Below are 26,657 nucleotides of genomic sequence, written 5' to 3' on the forward strand. Positions count from 1 at the left end.
AGTGTTGAGTAGATTTTCGTTATCTGGGCCCTATATATCACCTCGCTGACAGGTGCAACTACTAGTCTCATACAGAGCCACTAAAATACGCGTATGTTAATCACGAAACAATACAATCTACCAATAAATGTCCATTTGGTAAAATAATTCTCGTTTCGTCGAATAAAGATCATCCTTCTTGTTTGGAGTCGGTTGACAGATCCTGACAACTATTTTTTTATGGCAAACAGTGTTATACCAAGTGTAATTGTGACGAAAGATTTTATGGGAAGCGAAGTGAAATAACTTGAATGGGATTTCACTGAATTTCCACGTTGTATGACAAACAATCGTCTCCTCACTTAAACGTCAGGATTTTAGGATTTTACATGGAACCCTGTGGGGATTTCAGGATAGAAATCTACGCATCCAGCTATCCAAAAAACTGGTTTAGCGTAAAGAAGTAGCAAAATGCAAAATTACAAATACTTGCATTTATAATACGTATTAGTATGATTACGCCAATACAAATTTAAAAAAATTGCATCTTAAAAATAAGTGTTTCTATTATACATTCAGTACCTACACCGTACCTACTTTGTTTAGTAACACAAATTAAAATTAAAATTCATTTTTTCATAGAACCTCGTAGCGGACCCTCTACGACTATGTAGCATTTGTCGTAGCACATCTACGAGGGGTCTACGATTACGTACAATATGCCGTATAATTAACGAAGTCAATAGGGCCCTATAAGATTGAATATCTGTCGGCTAATATCACTATAAAAAGGTTGTTTTTTTTAAATGGGCCAAATATTATGACGTCTAGATCTATATTCAAATTTAAACTTCAACAGTCGGGACCCATTGGTGGAACATTTTTAACTGGTTACGATTTTGAATGGGTCCCGACTGTTCAATTTTAAGTTACTCAACAGAGTTCTAATACTTAGTACTAGGTTTGTTATTCCTTTTTTGTTTTTAAATTAAAACTTTAGGCAGTGGGGCTTTTAAATTTTAAAATTAATTCTTTTACTAAAAATATTATTCATTGCAGGGACATACCAGAGGATGTTTTGAACACCTACTGCTGGATCCACTCAACGTTTACAGTAGCGGGGGAGGGGGGCGCTTACCCCGGGGTAAAGGGAGCGGGGACCTCCCCCCGCCGCCGTGCCAAGTATTACCAGTGGGTAGCGTTTACGCTGTTCTTGCAGGTCAGTGGCGTAACTAATTATATAAGTTAATTGTATAATGTTATTATATTATTATGCTGCGTAATTTCACGATTAAACATAATAGAGGATGCCTCTGACCATAGGGCTTCCATGGGCAGGTCAGTGACGTAACTCATATAATTCATGATAATTAGATATGGGGTAACTTTATGATTAAGCATGACATATGGGGTACCTCTGACCATGGAGCTTGCATAGGCAGATCAGTGGCGTAACTTTTATGATTCATTCTATTATATGCGGCGTAATTTTACGATTAAACATATAATACGGGCTGCCTCTGATCGTGGGGCTTTCAGGGCTGGTCAGTGGCGTAACTTTTATAATTAATTTATTATACATGGCGTAACTTTACGATTAGAAGGGTGCCTCTATGAACATGGGACTTTTAATGCTAGGTTTGCTTCAACTGCATAACTGAGTTACTTTTTAACTGTCACTTTACTAGTGATGATACAAGAAAGGTTTCAACGAACGCAATAAATGTGCTAGAAGCTAAGCGCGTTCTTAACAGAAATAAATAATAATACAGTGGATATTGTGACTTTTACTACGATGGATTAACAATCAATCGGTCAGATTGTGTCTGGTTTAGCGTTTTTTGATAGCTTAGGAGTTTCCTGAGCCAAGTAGAAATAATATGACGATCATATTATTTAGACAAACGATGCCCCGGTCAATCACTTACGGGAATTCCATCGGTGGCCATCTTATATTGGATTATAAATCACGCAAGTATAGTCATGCCGCCATGGAGTGGTTGTTGGTAAAATGCAACCTCGTTAAGAGCGTTTATACCTGCTGAGCCGGCAACTTTGCATTTTTGATGTATAAGTTAATATGTCTACTCCAATAATTATTCGTGATATACTTTATTTCTTTAAAAACGAACAAATGTTTATTAAAGGTTTTTAAAGAAAATAAGAGTCTATCACGCATAATTATTGAAGTAGACACATTAACTTATATATTAAGAAGAGTTCCATCAGACCACGTTTTTAATTTTCATTAAATTTTTATGGAATAATCGAGAAAAACTAACAAAAATGCAACGTTGCCAGCTCAGCAGGTACAAACGCTTCTAAGCCATTAAAAGTCAACGTCATAATCATAATTCAATTTAGGCTATAACAAGCACTTATGAATGTCAAAAAATCTACCATCAGTTCGGGAAACCTCTGTAGAAAAGAATTTAGCGGTAGTCAGATTTAGTATACTAGTCATCGGAATAAAATAAAATATCAGCCAAAAATAAAATTACAATGTCAAATAAGAAATCAATTTGAAAATAATAAGAGGCATTTGAGCAATAATTATAGTAAAAACATGAAAATTAAATTAAAATTAAATTTTCCATGTCAAATTTAGGAAATAAAAACAATTATACAAAAAAATAATAAACTAATTAACTAACAAAACTAGCTCATATGTAATAAATAACGTTTCGACTGCGTACAGTGCAGAAGAGATAAAAAAATACAACAATACGAATAGTTTTGTAACTAAGGGACCCCACCACATCCCTGTATTATTATTGTTCTTTTCGTGTATTTTTCAATTTTATACTGTAGTTCTTAAGTATTTTTTTTGTAATTATTTAATTTTGAAAAAAAACTGACATGTTTCTTGCGGCGCATTCTTCTTGGCAATAACGGTCTTTCCGAAAGCGCTGGTAGTTTAAAAAATGACGCGTAAAAGTGACTATTGCGGCCTATTTACTGAATAAATGATTTGAAATTTGAAATTGGAATTCAACCGGCCCAATTGCACAACAAATCACAAGCAAATAGTATTAATGAATTTCAATACAAAATCGCTAATACTATTCGCTTGTAATATGATATGCAATTGGGCCCTGCTTTAAAGCATCTGCAAACGAACACTAAAGGTTTGTAAATTTTAATATGGCTTTTACCACATCGGCTTTTGGGGTAGGACGTGGACAGATTTAGATGCCCCCAATTCAGAGTCGCCCATCGGAGTCCCAGGGGGGCACTGTTTTGACTGCAGTGGGGGGAAGGGAGGTACAAGCCCTGCACTATGAAGTGCCAGATTCTAACTTTGTTGCCGTCCCGCCGACGCTTACATTATTTAATACGAGAGTGAGAGGGAAGGTACGATACGAACTTCGATTTTCAAATTTCCCTGGACATTGGGTTTTTTTCGACTAGATGGCAAAAAAGCAAGTGGGTCTCCTGGTGGTAAGAGATCACCACCGCCCATAAACATCTGCAACACCAGGGGTAGTGCAGATTTGTTGCCAACCTAGTGGCCTAAGATGGGATACCTCAAGTGCCAGTAATTTCACCGGCTGTGTTACTCTCCACGCCGAAACACAGTGCAAGCACTGCTGCTTCACGGCAGGATTAGCGAGCAAGATGGTTGTAGCAATCCGGGCGGACCTTGCACTTGCTTGGTTGCACTAAGCATCGAGACGCTTTGCTATGTTTCATCATCATCATCATCATGTCAGCCGAAAGACGTCCACTGCTGGACATAGGCCTCCCCCAACGCTCTCCACTCAGACCGGTCTTGTGCTTTCCGCATCCACCGCGATTCCGCGATCTTAACCAAGTCGTCGCTCCATCTTGTTGGTGGCCCTTGTCTCCCGGTCCGCGGACGCCATTCGAGAACCTTCTGGCCCCATCGGCCATCAGTCCTGCGAGCAATGTGCCCCGCCCACTGCCACTTTAGTTTCGCAATTCTTCGGGCTATGTCGGTAACCTTAGTTCTACTGCGGATATCAATGCTATGTTTACTTTGATGATATTATCGACGTTATCATCCCGGCCTATATACGTCCCACATCCCACTGCAGGCTTCCTCTCAGCATGAGAGTTCGTGCAGACTTTTCCAGTCCTCACGATATGTTCCTTCACCGTAAAGCTCGTGTTAAATTTCGGATGTTTCGCACACGAATTTAAAAAGAAACTGAGAGGTGCTAACCGGGGAGAGGGAGGGAGAGGAGACTTGTGCCCTGGATCTATACGTCATACAGATGATGGATGATGATAATGATGATGATTAAACTAGCTTAAAAAACAATGAATTTTAAAAATCATAAACCCGTCTGCCTTTAAAAATACTAGAAAGAAGAAAACAAGTCTAGTGGGCTAGAACTTTGTTAAGTAGCTAATATAAAGTTCAACAGTCGGGACCCATTAGGTAAGAATTTTTGAGCGTCACGATTTAAGTTAGCTACTTAACAAAGTTCTAGCCCACTAGACTTGTTTTCTTCTTTTAAGATTTTTTTAAGGCAGTCGGGTTTTTTGATTATTTAAATTAATTGTTTTTTGCTTACACTTTTCTGTGAAAATGGTATATTAAAACGATTATAACCTATATATATTTAGAATGGGCTAATTATTAGCTTTCATTTGATACCCCACTCGATAGGTTTGCATAAAATCATTTTTTGAAAACTTACAATTTGGCGCCAAAATCCGCCATTTTGTTTATTTAAGAATTTCATGTACTCAGTGTCACTCGGGTCATTATGACGAATCCAATGACGTATCATTTATCAAAATCGTCTTAGCCGTTGATTACTTACAAGAGGACATAGGAATAGACATACATACATACGCGTCAAACACATAACCCCTCGCAGTCGGATAAAAAAATTGAGTTATCTGATGTTTTCAGTTTAATGATAACACCTTATTCTGAAAATATGTATCCAGTAGCCACCCCAGGATTATGCTGATCATTATTAATACCTGTACTTATGTGTATTGATTTACACGAGCCAATCTACAGTAACATGACGGCACTATACCAATAAATAAGCGATAAAGGGTTAAAGAGTCATCGCTTTGCACTAGCGCTGTTACCAGGCTTCACCGGCACACGCTATGCTGAATCTCAAATAGCGAATCTGTTTTAAAAAAAGTTTTTATCTACATGCATATCATAACTTCCCTATTATATGTTCAGAAACGACTATCAAATGGCCTTTATTAAGAAACCTGGTATCTGCGGGTGCATCTTAATGTTCACATTAAAGTACAGTGCATCTTAATGTTTACATTAAAGTATCGGTAATACTTTTTTTAACAATGCATATCTGTACATATTGTAGAAAACTTATGACATGCATGTAGATAATAATTATTATTCAAAGTCAGTCAGTCAAAGTCAAAGTCAAAGTCAAAGTCAAAGACAGTCAAAGTCAAAGTCAAAGTCAAAGTCAAAGTCAAAGTCAAAGTCAAAGTCAAAGTCAAAGTCAAAGTCAAAGTCAAAGTCAAAGTCAAAGTCAAAATACAGGCAGAAAACTTATGATATGCATGTAGATAAAGTTATGTATGCGGCTATACATAATTAGGCATTATGCACCAGCCACATAAATAACTATTTTTTATTGATCAACACATTATGTACAATAAATAACAAATTAAGTTTCTCGATGAGGGCTACGGCATAGATGTCGCTAGTGTCGCTGCTTAAGAGGCTAAATAAGAAACAACACAAGCTGAGATATGAGGTGCATAGGAGAAATTCGTGTCTGTATCGTTGTCCAGCGGTGGTGTAGCGGTATAGCACACGGCACGGAATGCCGAGTACCTGGGCTCGATTCCCAGCGCTGGTCTTATTTTTCTGGTTTTTCTGTGCATCTATATTTCAGTTTGTATTTTTGATATATAAATTAAGGTTAAATCAAAACTAATTTATTCTAAACCTAAAAACCTATATTGACAAATATCTACCAAATCGCTGCTATAGGGCAGGGTGCCCGTAAAAATTGAATACAAGCTTTTTTGCTGACTTTACACGGCTCCAGTAAAAAAACGCTTTATTTTAACCCTGAAAACCAGATTAATTTTCGATTAACTGCAAAATTAGATTTTTGTTACTTTAAAACAAATAAATAGTTAGTTGATTGAGTGTGCGAACAAGTGACGTCATAAGTTGCTATTTCCATTCAAACTCTATGGGAGAATTGTGTTTTGACAGCTCATAAAAAGTACGTCAATGAGGGCTATCGTTTTTTGTTTTTCTAGATGGCGCCACTGCGCACCGCGTGAGGTTTTTCAGTGTGGATTTGAAAGTCTGTTATTACGGGCGTGAAAACAAAGTTTAGATTAAAATCATATTTAATACACCTTAAAACCGTTTCGTAGTCCCGTTTTGTTTGGAAAAAAGGGAGGACAAAAGTTTCCGAAAGACAAAACTGTCTGAAAACACAGACATTCATTGCCCCGTAACGCATAAATGCCATAATTCATTTGAGCTAATGAAAAATATTCACAAAATTATTCTAATTAAGTATAAATAAACCCGCGTAGCTCACCCAAAAACTATGGGATTTGACATTTCAGAGACCTCACGCTACACTAGCGCCTCTAGCGGCGAATTCATACGCGATAGCCCTCATCACAGAGTACATATATAACCCTCATTGATTGGTGGTGTCAACATCCCTCTATCCTAGGTTTTCCTCTTACCTTTAGTATATTTTGATTTGTTCAATATAACGCTGGCCTTCATATACGTGCTTCTTGGTCCGAAATGGGGTATAATAAACTAATTTAACGGCTATTTTCATAAATGAAGAACCACATGCGAGAACAATAAATTTTATATTGACTTATACGCTAACGGGCGTCAATTAGTTGCCGGCCTAATTTCAACACTCAGTCATAAATAAAAATAAAATGCCGTAAAGTTCTTGTAATATTCTTCTAGTTAGGGTTTCGTATACAAAATGGTAGAAACGGAACCCTTATAGTTCCGCCGTGTCTGTCTGTCCGTCTGTCTTTTAAGTTTCTAAGCTAAGCAATTAGTGTTACAAATCATTAAAAAAAAACATTGATAGTAAATATCTAAAATTCAGAAGGAAAACTATTACAGCTAAATTTACTTGAGTAGATAACTACGGACGTTGCTCAAAGAATTGGTTCGCTGAAGTGGCTTTGGGCTGGCCACCTCTGTCGCAGGACCGATGAACGGTGGAGCAGACGAGTCCTCGAATGGAGGCCACGGACGGGAAAACGTAGTGTAGGGCGTCCTGAGGCACGGACGGACGACCTTAAGAGGGTCGCTGGCGGCGGATGGATGCGAGGGGCTGAAGACAGGGGTGTTGTGGCGCGCCATGGAAGAGGCCATGTCCAGCAGTGGACTGCTGTGGGCTGATAAAGATGGAGATAACTATCTACATAACAAATATCATCCGAATTCGTCAAGTCGTACCGATTATTATATGTACAGATTCATTTACCGTTAAGACAACTTAAATATATATCTTCTGTGTTAGAGCATAGAGTTCAAATTCCGTGTATCATCGAGATTTATTTGGACTATTTAGATTATGTCATTTCTCTTTAATTTCATCTGTTACTCCGTTACAAACTTGGACTAGGCAATACGTCTCCTAGTGCCTAAGTTGGGCACTAAACATCGGACTTGGCTCTGTACACTCCCTTGGGTATTAAAGCGTGAAGTAGTTCGGACTTAAGGGGGTTGCTCTTCCATACAAACCTACGGACACCCCGCATAGCTTCCACGGACATGTTTTCTTAGAGGATTTTTTGAGAATAGTAAATTATGGATATGCTCTTCAAGCAAAATCCAAAAAAAAGTAACTTTATTGCATCAAAAGTGCAGCGTGATGCAGTAAATTTTGATGCATTTTACCATTGTATGAGTACAACTGACAGTGTTCGCAGCGAGCATGTAGTGACATCTTATATGGGTGCGTGAGTCAATGTCACAAAATCAAACTATTGTAAATAGGTATCGACTATTTCGTGTGGTCACGTGACCATCACCTTTGGCTCAGATAATACGACAACTAAATGAAGAAAGCCTGAGATCACTGAGAGATCAAGTTCAAGTTTCTGAGTCTAGTATTTATTCCCTTTAAAAGATACGTGGTTATAATCTAGCAGTCTAACTTATTACTCAACTTCCTACTACTCGTAACGTTATGTTATTTTGTAAAAATACCTTTTTACCCAACTGCCCGCAGAAGGTTTATGTTTTTCTAGTGTATGTATGTATGTGGGTATGTATGTCCATTTGTTTGGTACTCGCTGCAGCCAGCAGCGGCTAGACGCATTTTAACATATGAAGTATCATTGGATTTGTCATAATTATAACTGTCGGAGTGACATAGGGTATATAATATTGCAATATGGCGTCTACGAAAAAAAAATTGGCGGCGGAATAAAAAAAAATTTGTATTGTAACAATATGGGTATCAAAGGAAAGCTAATAATTAGCCCGTTTTAAATATATATGGGTTGTAATACTTTTAATTTACCATTTTCACAGAAATATCAAAAAGGTATAAGTACCTGAAATAAAACATTAAATTTAAAAAATTAAAAACCTTAAAAACTAAAAGGAAGAAATTAAGTCTAGTGGTCAAATCGTGACCAGCTCAAAAATTGTTGGTATTGGGTCCCAACTGTTGAACTTTAAATGAGCTACTTGACACACCGTCCGACCGACTAGACCGTTCTAGACTTATTACCCGACTGCAAGGACTGGTATTGTTTTTCGCGCTTATCTTGTATGTAAGTATGTAATATTCTTTATTACCGCATTATCTTTCAAACCGCTGGACGGATTTAGACAATTTAAGGTATCATTAGCATCGTTCCGACAACCCAGGTGTCCTTAGATAGGTGACGTTGAAAAAAAAAAACATGGCGGCTGTGAGATGCAAATATGGGGGGTCAACAAAAAACATTTTTTTTTTCAATACGACTTATATGGGTATCAAAATCAAGAGCTCATCTTAAAGATATAAAAACAATATTTCATGACTGTTATATAGTAAATAATATACGTTATAATGTTACTACAAAATATTAAAAACATAAAAGAAGACTTTAAGCGCTAGAAAGCTATAATTTTGTCACTTTTATCTAAAGAAACGCGTCGAATCCAGTCCATCAGTTTGAGAGCTACGATGCCACAGACAGACAGACCCCTCTTTTTGCCTCGAGGATTAAAGATAGATGCATGCCCTGCGATATTACAGAATATAGACAAAATTTCCAATACGGTATTTGACAACTCCTGAATTTGCCATATCTTAATATTATTATGAAAATATAGATGTACAGACAGTGTTTAGCGAAGAGAAAACTTAAATCGGTTGAAAATTGGATTTATAGTGATTTTTCAAAAAACCTATATACCTGTCTGTTTCTCAAACGCTTTTCTCTATGCAGCAAGTATGGCGGTACTGGCGTGTGACGTCACATGCCAGTATGTCTTTCTCCGTCTAATCTTGAATTTAAAACCTTTATAACTTTGTTATTTGTAAAGGTAGCTTAATAATTGTTTCTGTATTATCGAATTTTAATTTATAAAACATATACAAAATAGTCAAATACCGTATTATAAAGCACTGTGTTTCATTTCTTAACATAAAAAGTACACAACGCTTTAACAGCTTCGTTCACATGAAATACAACAAAAGATAAATTTTGAAACACACACCCCCCTTTTAAGGTGGTGGTTACCGTCCACGGTTCCAGGAAGAAATTAAACATTGCAATTTTACGTCACCGACTGTCCCCAAAACGAAAATACATCAACGAGTTCAAGTTGTAAGCGTTGGACGGTGGCAAATAAATGCTTGAAATTCCGTGAAATTAAATGAAAATTAATTAATTTATTTATTATTCTGTCAGTTTTGATTTTGTTTCGAAGCGCACAATGACGAATTTTATGAGAGTTAGGAATCAAATAGAATTACAAACTTAGTAAAACGCAAGAATTATTTACCTCCTTAGTCCTGACATTTTTTAATAAACTTAGTGCTTAAGACCTAGACGTGGTTGACCTGCTTTGTTATTTCGGACATTATTTCAATACTTCTTCTTCTCTTCTTCTTCTCAGCCTTTTTCTACCAAATTTTTGGTGTAGGCCTCCTTTAACCTCTTCCATTCCGATCTATTTTGGGCAGTTAGAGTCCAGTTGCTACCCGCCACCCTTTTTATATCATCTTTCCATCTCATTTGCGGTCTGCCCACTGGTCTTTTCTGTTCCCATGGTCCCCAATCCAGAACAACTTTACACCACGAATCGGTTTTTCGGGCAATATTCAGAATTCTTTATTTCAATACTTAGAATTCTTTATTCAATGAACAATTTGTACTTTATAAAGTACATTCGGACGTTAGTCTTAGTGTTAATTGGTCCTTTATAAAGTACGCGAGGACGTAGGAGGTTAATAGTTAATTTATTTGTACATATGTTATAAAGCATTAAACTATTTAACTTAAAATAAAAAGACACTTAGTGTGCCTGATATTTACAGTTATGAGTAATTAATACCTTGCAAACTTACTTTAAATAGACACTTGGCTTCTCTATAAATCTAATTTAAACTAAAAGTAGTTCATATAAACACTTTCACAAGTAATTTAGTGGGATCATTAGTTGAGATAAGAACAAGAGTGACGAGGATTAACCTGAAATTGCAGTTTAGAAGTTTGTTAGCTTTAGATAAAAGATGGACAACAAAAGTGGCTAGCCGCGCTGCTGACCTTAATTTAGGTTACGCATCTTGTCACTTTTTGTTACTTTGTTTAATGGCCTAGCGGTTCGACCTATGCCCTCTCAAGCAGAGGAAAGTGGGTTCGAACCCCGGCTCATAAAATTAACATAACACATATAACATTTGAAATTACCACAAGCATAACGGCAAAGGAAAACATTGTAAAACAGAGAGAAAAAAGAGGTTGCGCTGTAGTGTGATGCCAAAAGGACTCAGCTCAGCATGTGCCGTAGCCCTGTAACCAGAGCTGCAGCGCTGGTTTTCAGCTGAACCCCGGTGAGTGTGCACAGGGATGTAACGGACGTGATAGGTGGACGAGATTGTTATGGGTAGGTCTACTAAACCTAAGGGTATATTCCGTAAAGCTTCTGACATTCGCGATCACAATCAAATGATAGTTTTCGCATACAAAAACTGTCATTAGATTGTGATCGCGATTGTCAGAAACGTTACGTAATTAGCCCTCTGTTTGTTTTTGATGTAAGCCTCTCATGTCCAGTCGCCGCGGTAAGCATTGACATCCGATATAACTTCCGGTTCAAAAGTAACGGAACCGGAACCGAAACGGATGTTTAATATCAAACGGAAGTTCCGACTTAACGGAAACGGAATCGGAGCTCCGTAATTCGTAATTAATTGTGGTAAAAGATAAACAATATATATAATGGAAGAAATAATTTTTACATAGGTATGAGGTCGTCTATCTTCCGCGATCTCGTGTGCCTTGCACCGTGACGAAACAGTTTTACTGTGCCTCACGCTCCTTTACGACCGGCACCTGTGAACCGTGACACACACACACACATTTTTTAAACACAACCGTTCGTAACCGTCGATAAAATTAATTATTATTAATTTAGTTGATTTATGGCTTGTGATTTTATTTGTTTTTAGCCAGTGGGGGCACACTTAAAACGTCACCTTTTCACGTACACGCCAGCGCCTCTGGCGACAAAATGATAGCACTAAATTGACAAATGTGTCAAACGTGGACTTGAAAAATTCAGTCTGTCCGCCATCTTTCCGCTGTATGTTGGCTGTCTGGCTTTCGCGGATGATTTTTAAGTTTATCTGATTTTTTGCTGTTTTCTTCAAGTTGTATTACATTGCTCCGCTTGGGTGACCAAGAGAAGTGACCACCATAAACTCGTTTGCTTTCCGGCCTCGCGATGTAATGCAACTTGCGCAATTTTCTTACAGGTCTAAACTGGGCTTTATAGACTTTAAGCTTGTTGTGTGCGTGCATGTACATGTGTGCGTTATGTCAGATTTAGTTCTTCAGCTAGCTACCAGATAGCGCTTGTTACCATACATGCAAATTTGACCATAGAGTTGCCACTCTTTTTCTATATTGGTACTAATACTCTTTGTTTTTAGCGTTCTGCAACTCAAAAGGAAAAAATGGTACGCATAAGTAGATAGGTCTCTACCCGCTTCACCGGAATCAAAACGTATGTCAAGCGCTACGAATAAATGTCAAACGCATACCGGGTGTGGCCTGTAATACGAGCAAAAAATTAAAACATAGATCGTCCTTGTCAAACTAAACATACATTAGTTCAGCGACTTTTAAAAATAATGGAGTCTTTGAATTTTTTCTCATACAAATTAAATACTGCTATCAATGTACGCCATCCTTGAACCCAACTGACGTCGCCTGTCACGCGACAAACACCAAGCATTTTGCTTCAAGTACCTACATTGCTTTTCGAACAAACATAAAAGTGTATTAAAAATTAAAAACCTAATGAGGGCTATCGCGTATGAATTCACCACTAGAGGCGCTAGTGTAGCGTGAGGTCTCCGAAATGTCAAATCTCATAGTTTTTGGGTGAGCAACGCGGGTTTATTTATAATTAGAATAATTTTGTGAATATTTTGCAATATCTGAAATTAATTATGGCAAATATGCGTTCCGGGCCAATGAATGTCTGTGTTTTTAGACAGTTTTGTCTTTCGGAAACCTTTCGTCCTCTCTTTTTTCCGAACAAAACGGGGACTATGGAACACTGTAGCATGCTCGATATTTTTATGGTACGGCTTTAAGGTGTATTAAATATGATTTTAATCTAAACTTTGTTTTCACGCCCGTAATAACAGACTTTGAAAGCCATACTTAAAAACCTCACGCAACAGTGCGCCATCTAGTGAGACAAAAAACGATAGCCCTCATTATTTTAAAAGTCGCTGAACTAATGTTGTTCAGTTTCTCTTCAGCACATTAGTAGCATTTAGGTATATAACAACAGTTTTTTAAGAAACTCGGTCACTGTTAGGGGGGGGGGGGGGGTTGCTAAGACGATTTTGCTATTTAGTGATCTGTTTGCGAAATATTTAACTTTAAAGTGCAAATATTCGTTAAAATCGAGCGTCGTCCCCCCTCTTAAATCTTAACTGTTGGGTGGAAAAAAATTCTGAATAGTAGCAAATATATCAAATTTACTAGGAAAATTATACTGACTAAGATTGCTTGAGAATTATTAGTAGTTTAAAAGTAAAAAGCACCCTAAGGTATATAACATAGGTACCTAAAGTTGGAAGATTCCGTACACAATACGAAATCTTTAGAAAAGGTATTTGATTTCTTCGTAATGGAACCCTATCTTAGGCGTATCGGACAAGCTCTTGGCTGTTTTTTTACTTACATACAAATCTACCTAATAAAAGCATGTTAAAAAGTGTAGCAAGTTTTCTTGTCAAAATTAGTAGGTCTAATTTTTAAAACGTCAATTTGACTTCTTGTCTATCCGTCACCTGTCATAACTGTCAAGATCGCGCAGTCCGTCGCTCACTTTTTAAATTACCGTGACATGAATCAAAATACATTTCAGTCACTTTTTTTCTTACATTGATCTCAAACATAACCACTGGTTCGGGAAAACCTTTGTTAAAGAACATCAGGCAAGACTCGACGAGGTATAGTTTTTACAAGCTAGTTTTTTCAAGCTTTTCACCTGTCCCTATGTCTGTCTGTCTGTCCCTGTCTGTAATCAAATCTTGCAAGTTAAATGCGACTCCCTTCCAGTAGCCGGATTGACTTGTTTGGCATACTTATGTAAATTGCGTGACAATACAATAATCTGGTAGTGACATCCTTGTAGTCCGGCTGGGATTGTCTCCACAGGACGGAACTCTTCAACGGTTAATGGCATCGACTTGAAATTTGGTATGCAAATGTAGTCTGTGTGACAATGCAAGTTAAGTCAACCAAAAGTACAGTCAGCAAAAAAGCTTGTATTATAAATGATTTTTTTACCAAAAACTTCATTTTTAAACGGATTTACAATGTTATTGAATGTCATACATTACAAGTATTAAACAGTTGAGGGGGGTAATGAATCATCTGAGAAAAAAAATATCGTTGAAAAGCCAGGGCCCCACGTTACTAAATATCGTTCTAGACTTACTAGATCGGTTTTTGGAGTCTTTTTGTATTTTTATTTCAACTCCAAATTTGTTACTTTTACGGGTATCCCGTGAAACCATATCGAAAATACAAACTGAGACATGGATGCACAGAAAAACCAGAAAAAGAGACCAGCGCTGGGAATCGAACCCAGGTCCTCAGCAATCCGTGCTGCGTGCTATAACCCCTACACCACCGCTGGACAGCAATCACGGATTGCTGTGGACCTGGGTTCGATTCCCAGCGCTGGTCTCTTTTTCTGGTTTTTCCGTGCATCCATGTCTCAGTTTGTATTTTCGACTAGACTTACTAGACTTGTTTTTTTTCTTGTTAGTTTTTATTTCAAGTTTAAGATTATTAACTATAGTTCCATCTAGGAATATTATTATGTAGGTAATATAGTACACACATTTATTGCAGATGTAGCTACCGCAAGATCGCGGGTGAGCAATAGTTATTTGTGTCACAAGGGAGCAAAATGGTGTATTTACGGCGAGGGCGTACATTGAATCCAGAATGTAGCGAAGGATTCTACAATAGAATCCTGAGCGTAGCGAGGGATTCTAAAGTAGAATCCTGAGCGTAATGAGGGATTCAAGTGTTAACGCCCAAGATGAAAATAATTTTGCTCCCGAGTGGCTCATACAACTTTTCACACCGAGCATTAAGAAACTTGAAAAAAAAAATTCTAAATATTATTAAAGAACAACCAGCATAGAAAATAGCGTGGCTTTACAATTATCAACTTCAAAAATTGGCATTTGCAATAAAACACTTAGAAAAGCCTTGAACAGAAAAGTTGCACTTTGCTCCCTCTCGTCAGGGAGGAAAAGTAACTTTTCTGAAGGAGAGGTGTGAAAAGAATTGTTTCTAGTTCATTGATTGAATTTTACACAAACTTTTCTATAATAAGATTTAATGTGAAATAAATGAAAAATAAATGAAAGCTTTTATCTGCAATCCACAATGTGTCATAACTTGTCGGCAGTAGACAGCGAAACATGAGCCAGAATGGCCAAGCGCGAACGTGCGAAGCGTAATGGGTTCGAATATTATCCTACAGTGATCAAAATATTACTAGCGACCCATCCCAGCCTCGCACGTACCTACTGCAGCTTTGAAAAGAAGGCGAAAAGATAAGCAAAGTCTGATAAGGGGGCGTCCATAAATTACGTGAGACATTTTTTAGGATTTTTTGACTCCCCCGCCTCCCCAGGTGAGATTTCGTAAGATTTTCCTTAACTCCCTCCCCCCTCCTCAAATCTCACGTGAGATTTTTTGAAATGTGTTGGCTGTAAACCCGTCGGATTTAAAAAAAAATACAAAAAAAAAATTCGTTCTATTAATTTTATTTACGACTTGTGATTTGAGGATATTGCCGTAGGTAGTTTAAAATCACTGTGACAACAACTATTGTGTTAAATTTCGCCATATTTTTATTCTAGATTTTTTTTACTTTAATTTAACTTTACTTTCACGCAATTTTACACGGTTTTCTGTTGAAAAAAAATTTACGTGATATTTGTGAAAACCCCCCCTCTCTCCCCCAAGTGAGATTTGGAAAGATTTTACTTGACCCCCTCCCCCCCTTGAAGACCTCACGTAATTAATGGATGCCCCCTAATCAAAGGCAGTAATCTAACATTTCAATAGGGCGTATTAGGTGAAGCTCTGCGCAGGGGGCGACACTAGCGCAAACCCATAACAACGTCAGTTCTCTTTACATTTTGTCGCCATGACAGATCATGACCAAAGAGTATTAGTACCTATAGAAATCATGATTTATTAAATTTATTAGTAACAAAATAACATGATATTTACATCGATGGTAGCGATAGAGCTATATTTCCAAAAATGTAATTAAATAATGATATTATGGCATTTAAGATACTCAAAAAACTGTTCTGTGCTGCACTCTGACGGCAGAAAATTGCAGTAATATCCCCTATTCCCATTGCCCGAATTACACATCTCGAGGAAAGCTGGACGCACCTTAAGAGCAATTCAATACTGTATGTGGTGTTCTTAAACGTTGGGTACGCGTGGAATCGACAGCCCAAGCCTATGAAAGAAAGAAAAAAGTTTATTTGGCTCCAAAAAAGTACCACCTAAAACTAAAACTAGAACTAGCACTAAAACTATGTTACTAGGTGACACGGCAGGATACCAAAAAGGGTCTCCACTCAGCATGTGTTGCCGCACATTATGTGCAGTAACGCTGGTTTTCTGTGGAGCCCAACTTTGCCCAACTGTGGGACGTATAATAGTCAATGATGACGAGATGACGATTATATCTATGTAGCAAATTCCATTCTAACATTTTTAGCATAGAATATCATATCACACCCAAACTCCCACACTTTAACATAAAGTAGGAAATTAGTGGTAATTTTAAAGTACTCGTATCTTCCCAAGGAACTCCAAAAATAGATTCCACGTCTAGCACAACTTTGATCAACGACTTTTAAACTAAAAGTTTTTCTAATTTGACTATTCAAATACAACTCAAATAGCTAGCTCTACTAGACGTTTGAACTGGCACTTACGTATAAGACCCTATTTACACTGCGGTACATTTCTTTGATCAACCGAATAGGGGATATTACTGAAATTTTCTCCCGTCAGAGAGCAGCACTAGCGCAAACCGTAAACAGGTTTTTGAGTATCTTAAATTCCATAATATCGTATTATTTCAAAAAAATATTTGGAAATATTGGCTCTATCGTTACTGTCGATGTACGTAAAATATCATGTTATTTTGTTACTAATAAATATATCATGATTTCTATAGGTACTAATACTCTTTGATCTTCTTCTTCTTCTTCTCTTTTAAAATATGGTTTTTCTGTCCTAATTAATAGGACAATTTCGCCAGTGTCAAGGTAAACTCTCTTTGAGAGGGACGTTGTACGGTGATTGTAGTTTTTGCAACTTGATAGTAAAATTCCAGAAACCATGTGGAGACAACTTGCGCATTAAAAAATGTTAGACACGAGAGCAATATAGAATTTTGGGATCACTGTTCACTGTTAAGGTTAATCGCCGCATAAAGCACTATCAAAATTATACTTCAACTAGCCAAAGAAACAGAAATAGCAAAATTTGATATTGTCTACATCCGCCATCTTCGAATGCTACAAATCGAATCGATCATGATCTGTCATGGCGACAAAATATAAAGAGAACTGACGTTGTCATGGGTTTGCGCTGGTGTCGCCCCCTGCGCAGAGCTTTCCCTAATATGCCTTATTCTTTGTGCCCCAATAGTCTGCAATGTAACTAACGCGACTCACATGCAAGTTCTTGCATCGTCTAAATAAGCCTTAAGGCAAATGATTCCTAAACTCTATTTAGACGATGCAAACGTCTTGCAGGCCTATCTTCCAAAAACTAGGATTACTAACATTGACTGGGTTATACTTTCTTGAGGTAGCTTCATATGTGCGGAAAAATTTTACTTCTTTCACCCAGCTAGAATCAAACCCAAGGCTTAGGGAAAGAGACAAATATAAGCTGAAAATGCCTCCATACTCAACTGCATTACATAGAAAAAACAGTTATGTTATGAGTATTGTTGTATATAACAAAATACCACAAGAACTACGCCAACTACACGATAACTTATTGATGACAAAATTAAGGAAATGGTTAATAAAGAAATGTTTCTACGGGTTAAGAGAGTTTTTAGAAAATAAGGAATGATAATCTGAGAGTAACAATAATTGATTCAGTAGGTAATAATAACTTTAATTATTATCATTATTATGAAATTAATTCTTAATATTATATTCTTGATTATATAGGTCTAAATATATGAATACTTAATGTCAACTACTTAGAATCTTTTGATACAAACTAGGGAGTCCTTATTGTTGCATGTGCTGCATGTATCAAAAAATAATATTTGCATGACTTATACAGTCTAAATGTATGAAACAAAAATCCTATAACATCATATACCTAACTATAATGTACTACATTTACCGCAAATAAATTTCATTTCATTTCAAAAACTTGCATGCGAGTTGCGTTACATTGCGGACTATTGAGAGACAATGAATTCATTTGCTCAAACAAATACCGCAATGTAGTAAAACTTTGCATTCGCCTTGTCTAAATAGGGCTTTAACTCCTGTCTGTCACTATATAATACAAATAATCTCTAATAAAATTCTCGGGTCAAAAATGTTTGTGATCAAACTCCTTCTAAACGGCTTGACCGATTTTTATGACATTTTTGGTGTATATTCGGTAGGTCTGAGAATAGGATGTAAACAATTTTTCATACTTCTGTGCGGACAGAGTCGCGGGAAACAGCTAGTAATAAATAAATAACATGGTCATTAGTTAAAATATAAATAGAATAAATATTATTATAGTTAAATGCCGCGTATGTTACAAAGGACCATAATCTAAAATCGAATGGTGTATTAAATGTCTCTGTCTTTAGTAAGTACAGTCACCAGCATTAATATCTGCCACAGTGGAGCGAGCAAAAATATCTGACACGTCCTTCCGGTCCTAGAAATAGAGTCGTATCAGATATTTATGCACGCTTGTTGTGTCAGATATTGGTGCTGGTGACTGTACCTACACATTTTTATTCAAGACCAAAGAAAAACTTATGCAAGAACGATTTCGTTTCCAGTCTTCGGTGATTTAAGGATATTTATAAGGGTTGGTCTAGGACTGTCTAGAACACAATTTGACTACATTTCATTTTTGCCTAGAGCTTAAACTGACTACTGCATAAAAGGAACACTCAAATCTACTAAAACACAAATTGACTAGTAATATTTTTCCTACATAGTATAGTGATATGAACCCAAATTGTCCGGACATTCAGGTAGAAAATTTATTTCCAATCTTGTCACGATAGCGTGATTTGGCTTTCGAGTTCTAGTTATGTAGGTACGGAGAACAAGGTGTTCCTTCTGTCCGAAGCCGGCCCTCAACATTAAGCGGCTAACCATAAAAATTTATCACCCTAGATCATCATAACATTATAAAATGTTTTCATAGAAAATAATATAAATCCCAACGGATCGAGCCGTCAACTATATCGTAAAACTGATATATTTTGTTTGGATATACTCCAAGCAGAATTAACATGTTAGAATTCACCTTTACTATGTTTTTGACGTATTGGTAAGTGTAGGAGTGGAGTTCGTAAATAGTAGTAATTTGGGGTTGTCATACACAGCAGGGCTACTACGATATTCGAAGATCGAAGTTCGCATCGATCCGTCCCTTTCACTCTCGTATTAAATATTATGAGCGTCAGCAGGACGGCAAGATACGAAGTTTGAATTTTTCACTTTCTTTCCTTTTGCCGGGTGCCGTTTCGCATTGCTACAAGAGGAAGGGCTTCGAATGAGCCCGAAACATGTCGAGCTAAACTCGATTTAAGATGTGAGCTATCCGAATTGACTTCATTAAATACAAAAAGCCTGCCAGGGAAACCCTTATTGTGTATGTGTGTTGTTTTATACTTGAAATAACTATAAAATTTTCTTATTATCTCGATGTTACAACAATTAATTAAAAATATATTTTTTAAAATAATTAAAATTGACTGCCTAGGTTTTTTTTAGTAAACCCATTTCTAATATATTTTCTAATATACTAAAATTAAATATTATAAAATACGTTTCATTCTATTATCAGACCGGTGAAGACCTTTTTAAGTTCGGATCTTACACCATTAGATTTGAAATAAGAGTTGAGTAGAAGAAGTAAGATTAGAGCGTCTCTTTGATCTTTAATTTCATAGAGCTATATTTTTATAAATTTTATTGAAATTGTAAAATAGAACAAATGATTTCTCTGCGTAATTATGCAAGCTAGTCGAAAATTTGAATGCATTTATTGGTTTACGTTGCGTTTTCAATGCTGTTAGTTGTCATTAGTTCAAAAATCCTACCCAAAGGCACGGGATAATGGTCCAAAAGTTCCCTTTTCCCGATGTTTTGGCAATTTTTTTTGAGGTTTTACTGAATTACTGAAGTCAATGCACGACTGCCGGCAAAGAATTGTTTTCAAACATTACAATTTCCTGTATGACCGGGACAAGAAAAACATACTTTGACAGGACGTATGGCTAACAAATGAGCGAGAAGAAAATATATTTGTTTACAAATATCCGGGTACATGGTGTAAAAAATCTTGTACTAAGTATAATTTAACCCCAAATTAAGATTACTAATACGGTACAGTCACCAGCGTTAATATCTGTCACAGCGGAGCGTGCAAAAATATCTGACACGTCCTTCCGGCCCTAGAAATAGAGTCGTATCAGATATTTATGCACGCTTGTTGTGTCAGATATTGGTGCTGGTGACTGTGCCTACAAGTGTAAAAACATTGAGTCGAAAATTAAAAAATAATGTTGCAAAATCTTTTTAACTGACCCTTAAAATTGGCAGCGTGAGTGTGCACCAAATTAATTGAATATGATTCAAGGCTATTTTTTTGTATTTTTTCAATGCAGATTTTTTTGGACTATACGGTAACGTCGAGGTTTGAATCAACTTCGAATCAATTTATTATTATTATTATTTTAATTTTGACAATTTAAGGGTTAAAATAATTTTCCAATTACATATCGTATTAGTAACCACTAATCAGCAGCTTTAATGTGGGTTAAATTATAGTAAGGTAAACGTACTAGTGCTCGTCACTGTCCCAATAGTTGGCATCGTTAATCTTGTCATTAGCAAAAGAGATGACAGCAGGGTGTCATCTATTGGGCACTGTCGAGCACTTGGACGTGTACCTTACCTATAGGATTTCTTGACATCCCGCTAACAATATGAATGCGGAAGTTCGTAAGTCTGTTTGCTTGTTAACGTTTCACATCTAAATCGCTGAAACGATTTAGACAAATTTTGGTATAGGTGGGTCAATCAACTTTTTTACCGACACTAATCTGTAAGTACGCGACATTTTTCAAATAATTGCAGATTTTTGTAAGTAAACATGTTTTCTGTAGATGGTGTACATGAATACATGCAATCCTACGTAAGTTCAATCTATAACCGTGAAATATCTTGTTGAAGTAATTTTTTAACGCCCGAGACAATTGGAACGCAGGAGACGCCCAAAGTGTCGGTAAAATAGTTGATTGGCCCAGGTACAGAATTATAGTTTGAGTCGCGGGCAAAGTCATAGGATAGGTAATTTTCATCCCTGAAAATTGCATAGTCCCCGCGGGATAGCCATAAAGGATTCTACGCGGACGGATCCATGGGCAACAACTGGTACATGAAAGAAATAACAAATACATATATTGAAATATAGAACTAAAACTCTAAACCTAAAAAAAGCTATATTTAACAATAGATATCACTAAGATCGCTGCTACGTGGTTTGAGCTCGGGCATCATTTTCGTCATCTCTCGCCAGAAACTTTAATCAGTTTCTGACCAAATATAAACAGCGGGCACAGACGTTCGGAACCAACCTAATATCGAATATTACGTTGTTGAGTCGAGGTGCAACCTAACTAATATTTAAAAATAGCTGCATATCGTCAGTAAGTGTTCAAGTGAAGCAGTATCCGTCGGACGTTGTAGCAGCGCGAACGCGTCCGGCCGCTCGGCCAGTGACAGTGCACGAAAATAAAACATTTTCTCAGAATAAATGAAGGTTAATGACAAATCTCGGATTAAATAGTGCTGCATTATACGCGAGTGGAACTGGGGCTTGACAGATGTAGCGTAACGTTTTCCCAGAGCTTCCCGACACGTGGGGACGTAGTTTTTCCGAAGTTCGGCATCTTATAGTGCGCTCGCGAAGTTTTATAAGCTCGGTATTATAGGCTAAAAGGGGTTACCTGGAAAAATGGGTATGCTTTGACAAATTTGGAATTGTTGTAAAATATGTACGACGAGATAAGATACTTACCTAGATTTCTTAATATGTTGACGAAAAGATAGTTTCGTTCGACAATGATTTGGAACAGCGAACAGGGATAAAAATGAGTGAATGCGTTGTCAAACTTTTTAAGATCTACATAGTACCTACGTGGTATGGTTTCTTAATATTTTAGTGTATGCAATTTCCCATTTCAAGACTTTCAAATTGGTTCAAAAAAAACTTGCACAATCCTTTTTAAATTTTAACATAAGACGAATTACAAGTACAAAAGTTTGATAATTTAATTGTATTGTTTAAAAACACGTATTTTATTTACGTTAATTAAACTAAAACATTTCTGTTATTCAATTAATGTTCTATAACAAAACTTGCAAGTGTATCAACATTTAGTGGATGAATTGACAGCAAATATGGTACGTATGTAAAAGCAATTTAGAAATAACCTATAAAGGATCATTCGAAGAAGCTTGCGTCAGAATTGAAAAACTTATGTGTATGTATTGAATATTACCAATATTCTTCTCCTTGGATTTACTTTTTGTTACAAGTTTTCAGGTGTGAAATGACAAACGCCACTGAAATGATATTTCTCAATATTCACTAGATTGTAACTGTTCGTTCTGAAGAATTCCAGTTCATAATCAGCGTAATAAAAACTGTATTTATACAGAGTATGTTAGTTAAAATAACAGATTAAAGATGACTAAAAGTTTTCTTAGGAAATTGTTGCCGTATACTCAAGCCCTTAAGCTTAAAATGCGTCAGTTGAGAAAATGCCAGCCTCATTGCGATAGTTTGTTTTCACTTTAAACTACAACAATATTTATATTACTATACTAACGATACCATCTTCAGGGGTATGATGAAGACATCATAATTTAACGCGCTAAGGCTTACATTAGAAAAGTTTATAGTCGTTAACTTTTTTTAAATTTTCTAATGTTTTGCGTAACATTTTTTTGTAAAAATTCGGTAAAGTCGTTCTCAGGTGACCAACGTAAATGGTGATTCATTTTTATATATATCTAATTATGTAGCTTGAATGTAATTGCGAGTGAAGACACCAGATTAAATGTGTTACCAGCAACCAGGTTTTTTAAGGGAGGTTGAAATAATGTATTTCTCTAACTTGAACCATGACATCAATAAACTAAAATTCAGACGTTTTTTAATTTGCTATCACAATTATAATTGTCATCAATGTATAGAAAAGTAAGTTGACAAAGTAATAATCAAAGTACCTATCTGTCAGCTGTCATTTACAGTTGCTTGTCAACTTACTTTGCTGTACATTGCTGGCAATTATAATAATGTTAAAAAGTTAACAGTCTGGATTTTAGATTACTAATTAATGTCATCGTTCAGTTACAGAAATACGTTACTTTAAACTCACTTAAAAAAAGCCTGTTTGCCGGTAACACACTGTATACTTACTATATATATAAAAGATATTTCGGAAATGAATCTCTTAACAGACCTCGAATGTCATCAAAAACATATACCTAACAACGACACCACACTATGTGATAGACGGAAAAAAACACCATATTTTAGGTGTAATTGACCACTAATTTTTACCCGCGGCTCTTCCCGTGTATGAGGTCTGGCACACCTATGAATCGCATCCCAAGTTAATCATCACGAAGTTTTTCTGTCACCTCATACTGTCAAAGATCATGGTAAATTTGATTGTAATTTCATACATTAATTTTGGAAACAGCAATGCGAGCTCATTGAACCCACGATCCTCTGCTTGAGAGGCCGTAAGGTCAAACCACTAAGTCGCCACAGCCTCCCTACAGCTTTGAACTTTTCAGTACAAGGTATCTATCTGCCTTAATAGTTAGAATAAGTAAGTATCTATAATTTATCGACATTCACAAAAATGTCGTTTAGCTATATTAATTAAAATTATATTAGACTAAGTGAAGGTTCCACGGAAAGAATATGTCTAGTCACTTTAGCAACCTTTTGGGTTATAGAAAAAAGAAAATAATTTATTTGAAATAATTAATTTATTCTTATTTTTATAGCTGTTTGAAAGTTAGTCATCACGAACAATTACTATAGTCAGCATTTTTTTTAAAGTTACAAAAAATATACTTGGTATTGTTTTCAGATTATTTTAATTCAATGGTAAGTCATAGTAGGTACTGTAGGAACTAGGCTGTATACCGCTGGCAGGTGTTGAAACGGACCACCTGGCAGGCTAGATTGGCTTTATTATGTATAAAGGTAGTTTTTTTATATTGAATTTGACTTTAAAAGACGATTGACAGCGGTATACATACCGGGACACAGATTGCTCCCGACAGCCTGAGCGGCTTTAACTATCTATGTAGGTAATCTAATTATAAATCCTACAATAAATCTGAATGATTGAAGAAATAACAATTTAATTTGAACTGAGTTTAAAGTCACGCGCGTAGATCCCCATTACCTAAGCTCTTACCAAGTTACGGTCGCCAGTACTATGCGAGCTCTACATTTTTAGATTATATAAAATCTCAATTTTAAAAAAAGGTGACGACATTTTCTTTCCGTGGACCCTTCAAGTACTTATATACTCGTACTATTAAAAATAAATTACACTTACTGGCTATAGGTCTAGGCTGCAGCTAAAGTTTAGCTGCTAAACAGTCCTGCTAATATTATAAAAGCGAATATTTGCATGTCTATCTTTGTTACTCCTTTAGACTATTAACAGTTCGACAGATTTGGATAAAATTTGGTATGTAGAGAGCTGAACGTTGGTAATCACACGCTACTTTTCATCCCAATATTCTAGTTGGATTGAAATATAATCTTGAACTTTCAAACGCTGGGCTTAGAGTCTTGTAGCGCAGTTATTTTAATACAGCGTCGATAAAAATCACGATGACATTCTTGGGAATCCTCATGGGAGTTTAGCAAAACCCTGAAATTTCAATTTAACTGCCGGATCACCTGGATTATGCGTGCGAAGACGCGGCTAAAGACTAGTTATCAAATAAAGAGACAATTGTAATTAAGATAAATGTTCAGATTGAATTGGATCGTTTCTTTAGGTAAACATAAAATAATTCAAATACCAGCAAGTAGCACGTGTTAAAACGAATAAAGTTCACAAAAAAGTTAAATTCCGATGAACGCCTGTGCAGTTAAATAACTTAAATTCCTTAGTTAATGTGTTACGACAAATAGTAAAAAGTACTAACGTTGCGTTTAGCATTGTTCAGCAGTGTTAAGTAGGGTTGTAGAACTTCGTTTCTAACACCGTAACTGCTATACTATACTTAGTAGGGTTCTATACACCCCGTAAGAACTTAAAAGATTTCTTAGTAATATAAATTGATATTTTTTATTATTCGTCTGGATGGCAAACGAGCAAGTGGGTCTCCTGATGGTAAGAGATCACCACCGCCCATAAACATCTGCAACACCAGGGGTATTGCAGATGCGTTGCCAACCTAGAGGCCTAAGATGGGATACCTCAAGTGCCAGTAATTTCACCGGCTGTCTTACTCTCCACGCCGAAACACAACAGAGCAAGCACTGCTGCTTCACGGCAAGATCGGACCTTGCACAAGGTCCTACCACCTGCAAAATGGATATGGATTTGTCCCGACTGCACAGTACACCCCCATCTCCTTAAGGCACCTCATACATATAAGACTAAAAAAGTAAACCAAGTCTTTCCTCCTTAAGAAGGCTCAACCCCAAAAAAAACGTAAATTGAAATCTCAGAATGGAATAAAGTTCAAGACAAAAGATCACTCGAATTCGAACTCGGCAGGATTCGATCAACAAAAAAAAACCGGTGTTCAGTCAAAACTAATCTGTTTTTTGTATTGAACCGGTTTATAATTACCGCAACTGGATTTGATTGCGAAACGCCGACTGGACAGTGTCGACCTACTGCCGACGCCGTGGCCGCAATAACGCGTAAACATCGGCTTTATGGCCGTGACTCGAAGATTTCGGCGAAAGAAAAATTCGGCGAAGCAATTATTTGGCGAAAAGTTTTTGAGTTCTAATAGTGTCAAATCTGCACTACAAAAAGTAGATATGTCATAAATAACCCAGCCAATTTAGAAACGTTGAAAAAACCCCCGATATTGCCATTTTGAAGTTGAATATCTCAAAATCTGCTGAATCGATTTTAATGAACCAAAGCTAACCACCGCAACTTGCTTTCACATAAAAATCGGATCGAAATTGGTCCATCCATTTGAGAGCATCGTAGCTTACGGTTTCTCTACGTGAAAGCGAGTTCCGTACGGTGGTTCTTAGATAGCATCATCATAATCCCAACCTATATACATCCCACTACTGGGCACAGGCTTTCTTAGCCATATATATATAAAACAACGCCGTGTTTGTTCGAACACATAACTTGAGAACGGCTGGACTGATTTTGTATTTTTGATGATGGTTTTTGGTGATGTACTTGTCTCTGTCCTATTGTCTTGTCTCTGTGCTATTTCAGAAGAACTATTAAAAACATGGGGAAATTGACGAACAAATCAAAATAAAAGAAAAACATTTTCCCATACAAAATGAAAACTCTCCCCTCAAAATTAAGTACGAAGTTCGCCGGGTCAGCTCGTTCATAAAAATCGGTTCAGCCGATTTTGAGATATTGGACAATGTTGAGGAAT

At 36.6% G+C, this 26,657-nt stretch overlaps 1 protein-coding gene across 8 annotated transcripts in view; it reads left to right on the forward strand.

Moving 5' to 3' along the window:
* The window catches only part of shakB (Innexin family member shaking B), a gene marked incomplete at its 3' end in the record, with an annotated part of 238,533 nt that overhangs the window by 105,897 nt on the left and 105,979 nt on the right, over nucleotides 1–26,657 (forward strand). For 5 of the 8 annotated variants that reach the window (XM_074098621.1, XM_074098673.1, XM_074098732.1 and 2 more), the window contains 1 exon segment: nucleotides 1,039–1,198. In XM_074098621.1, coding sequence (XP_073954722.1) covers nucleotides 1,039–1,198 — 160 coding nt within the window. 8 annotated transcript variants of the gene reach the window in all.

Source organism: Choristoneura fumiferana, chromosome Z (genome assembly GCF_025370935.1).
Source record: "Choristoneura fumiferana chromosome Z, NRCan_CFum_1, whole genome shotgun sequence".
Taxonomy (NCBI): domain Eukaryota; kingdom Metazoa; phylum Arthropoda; class Insecta; order Lepidoptera; family Tortricidae; genus Choristoneura; species Choristoneura fumiferana.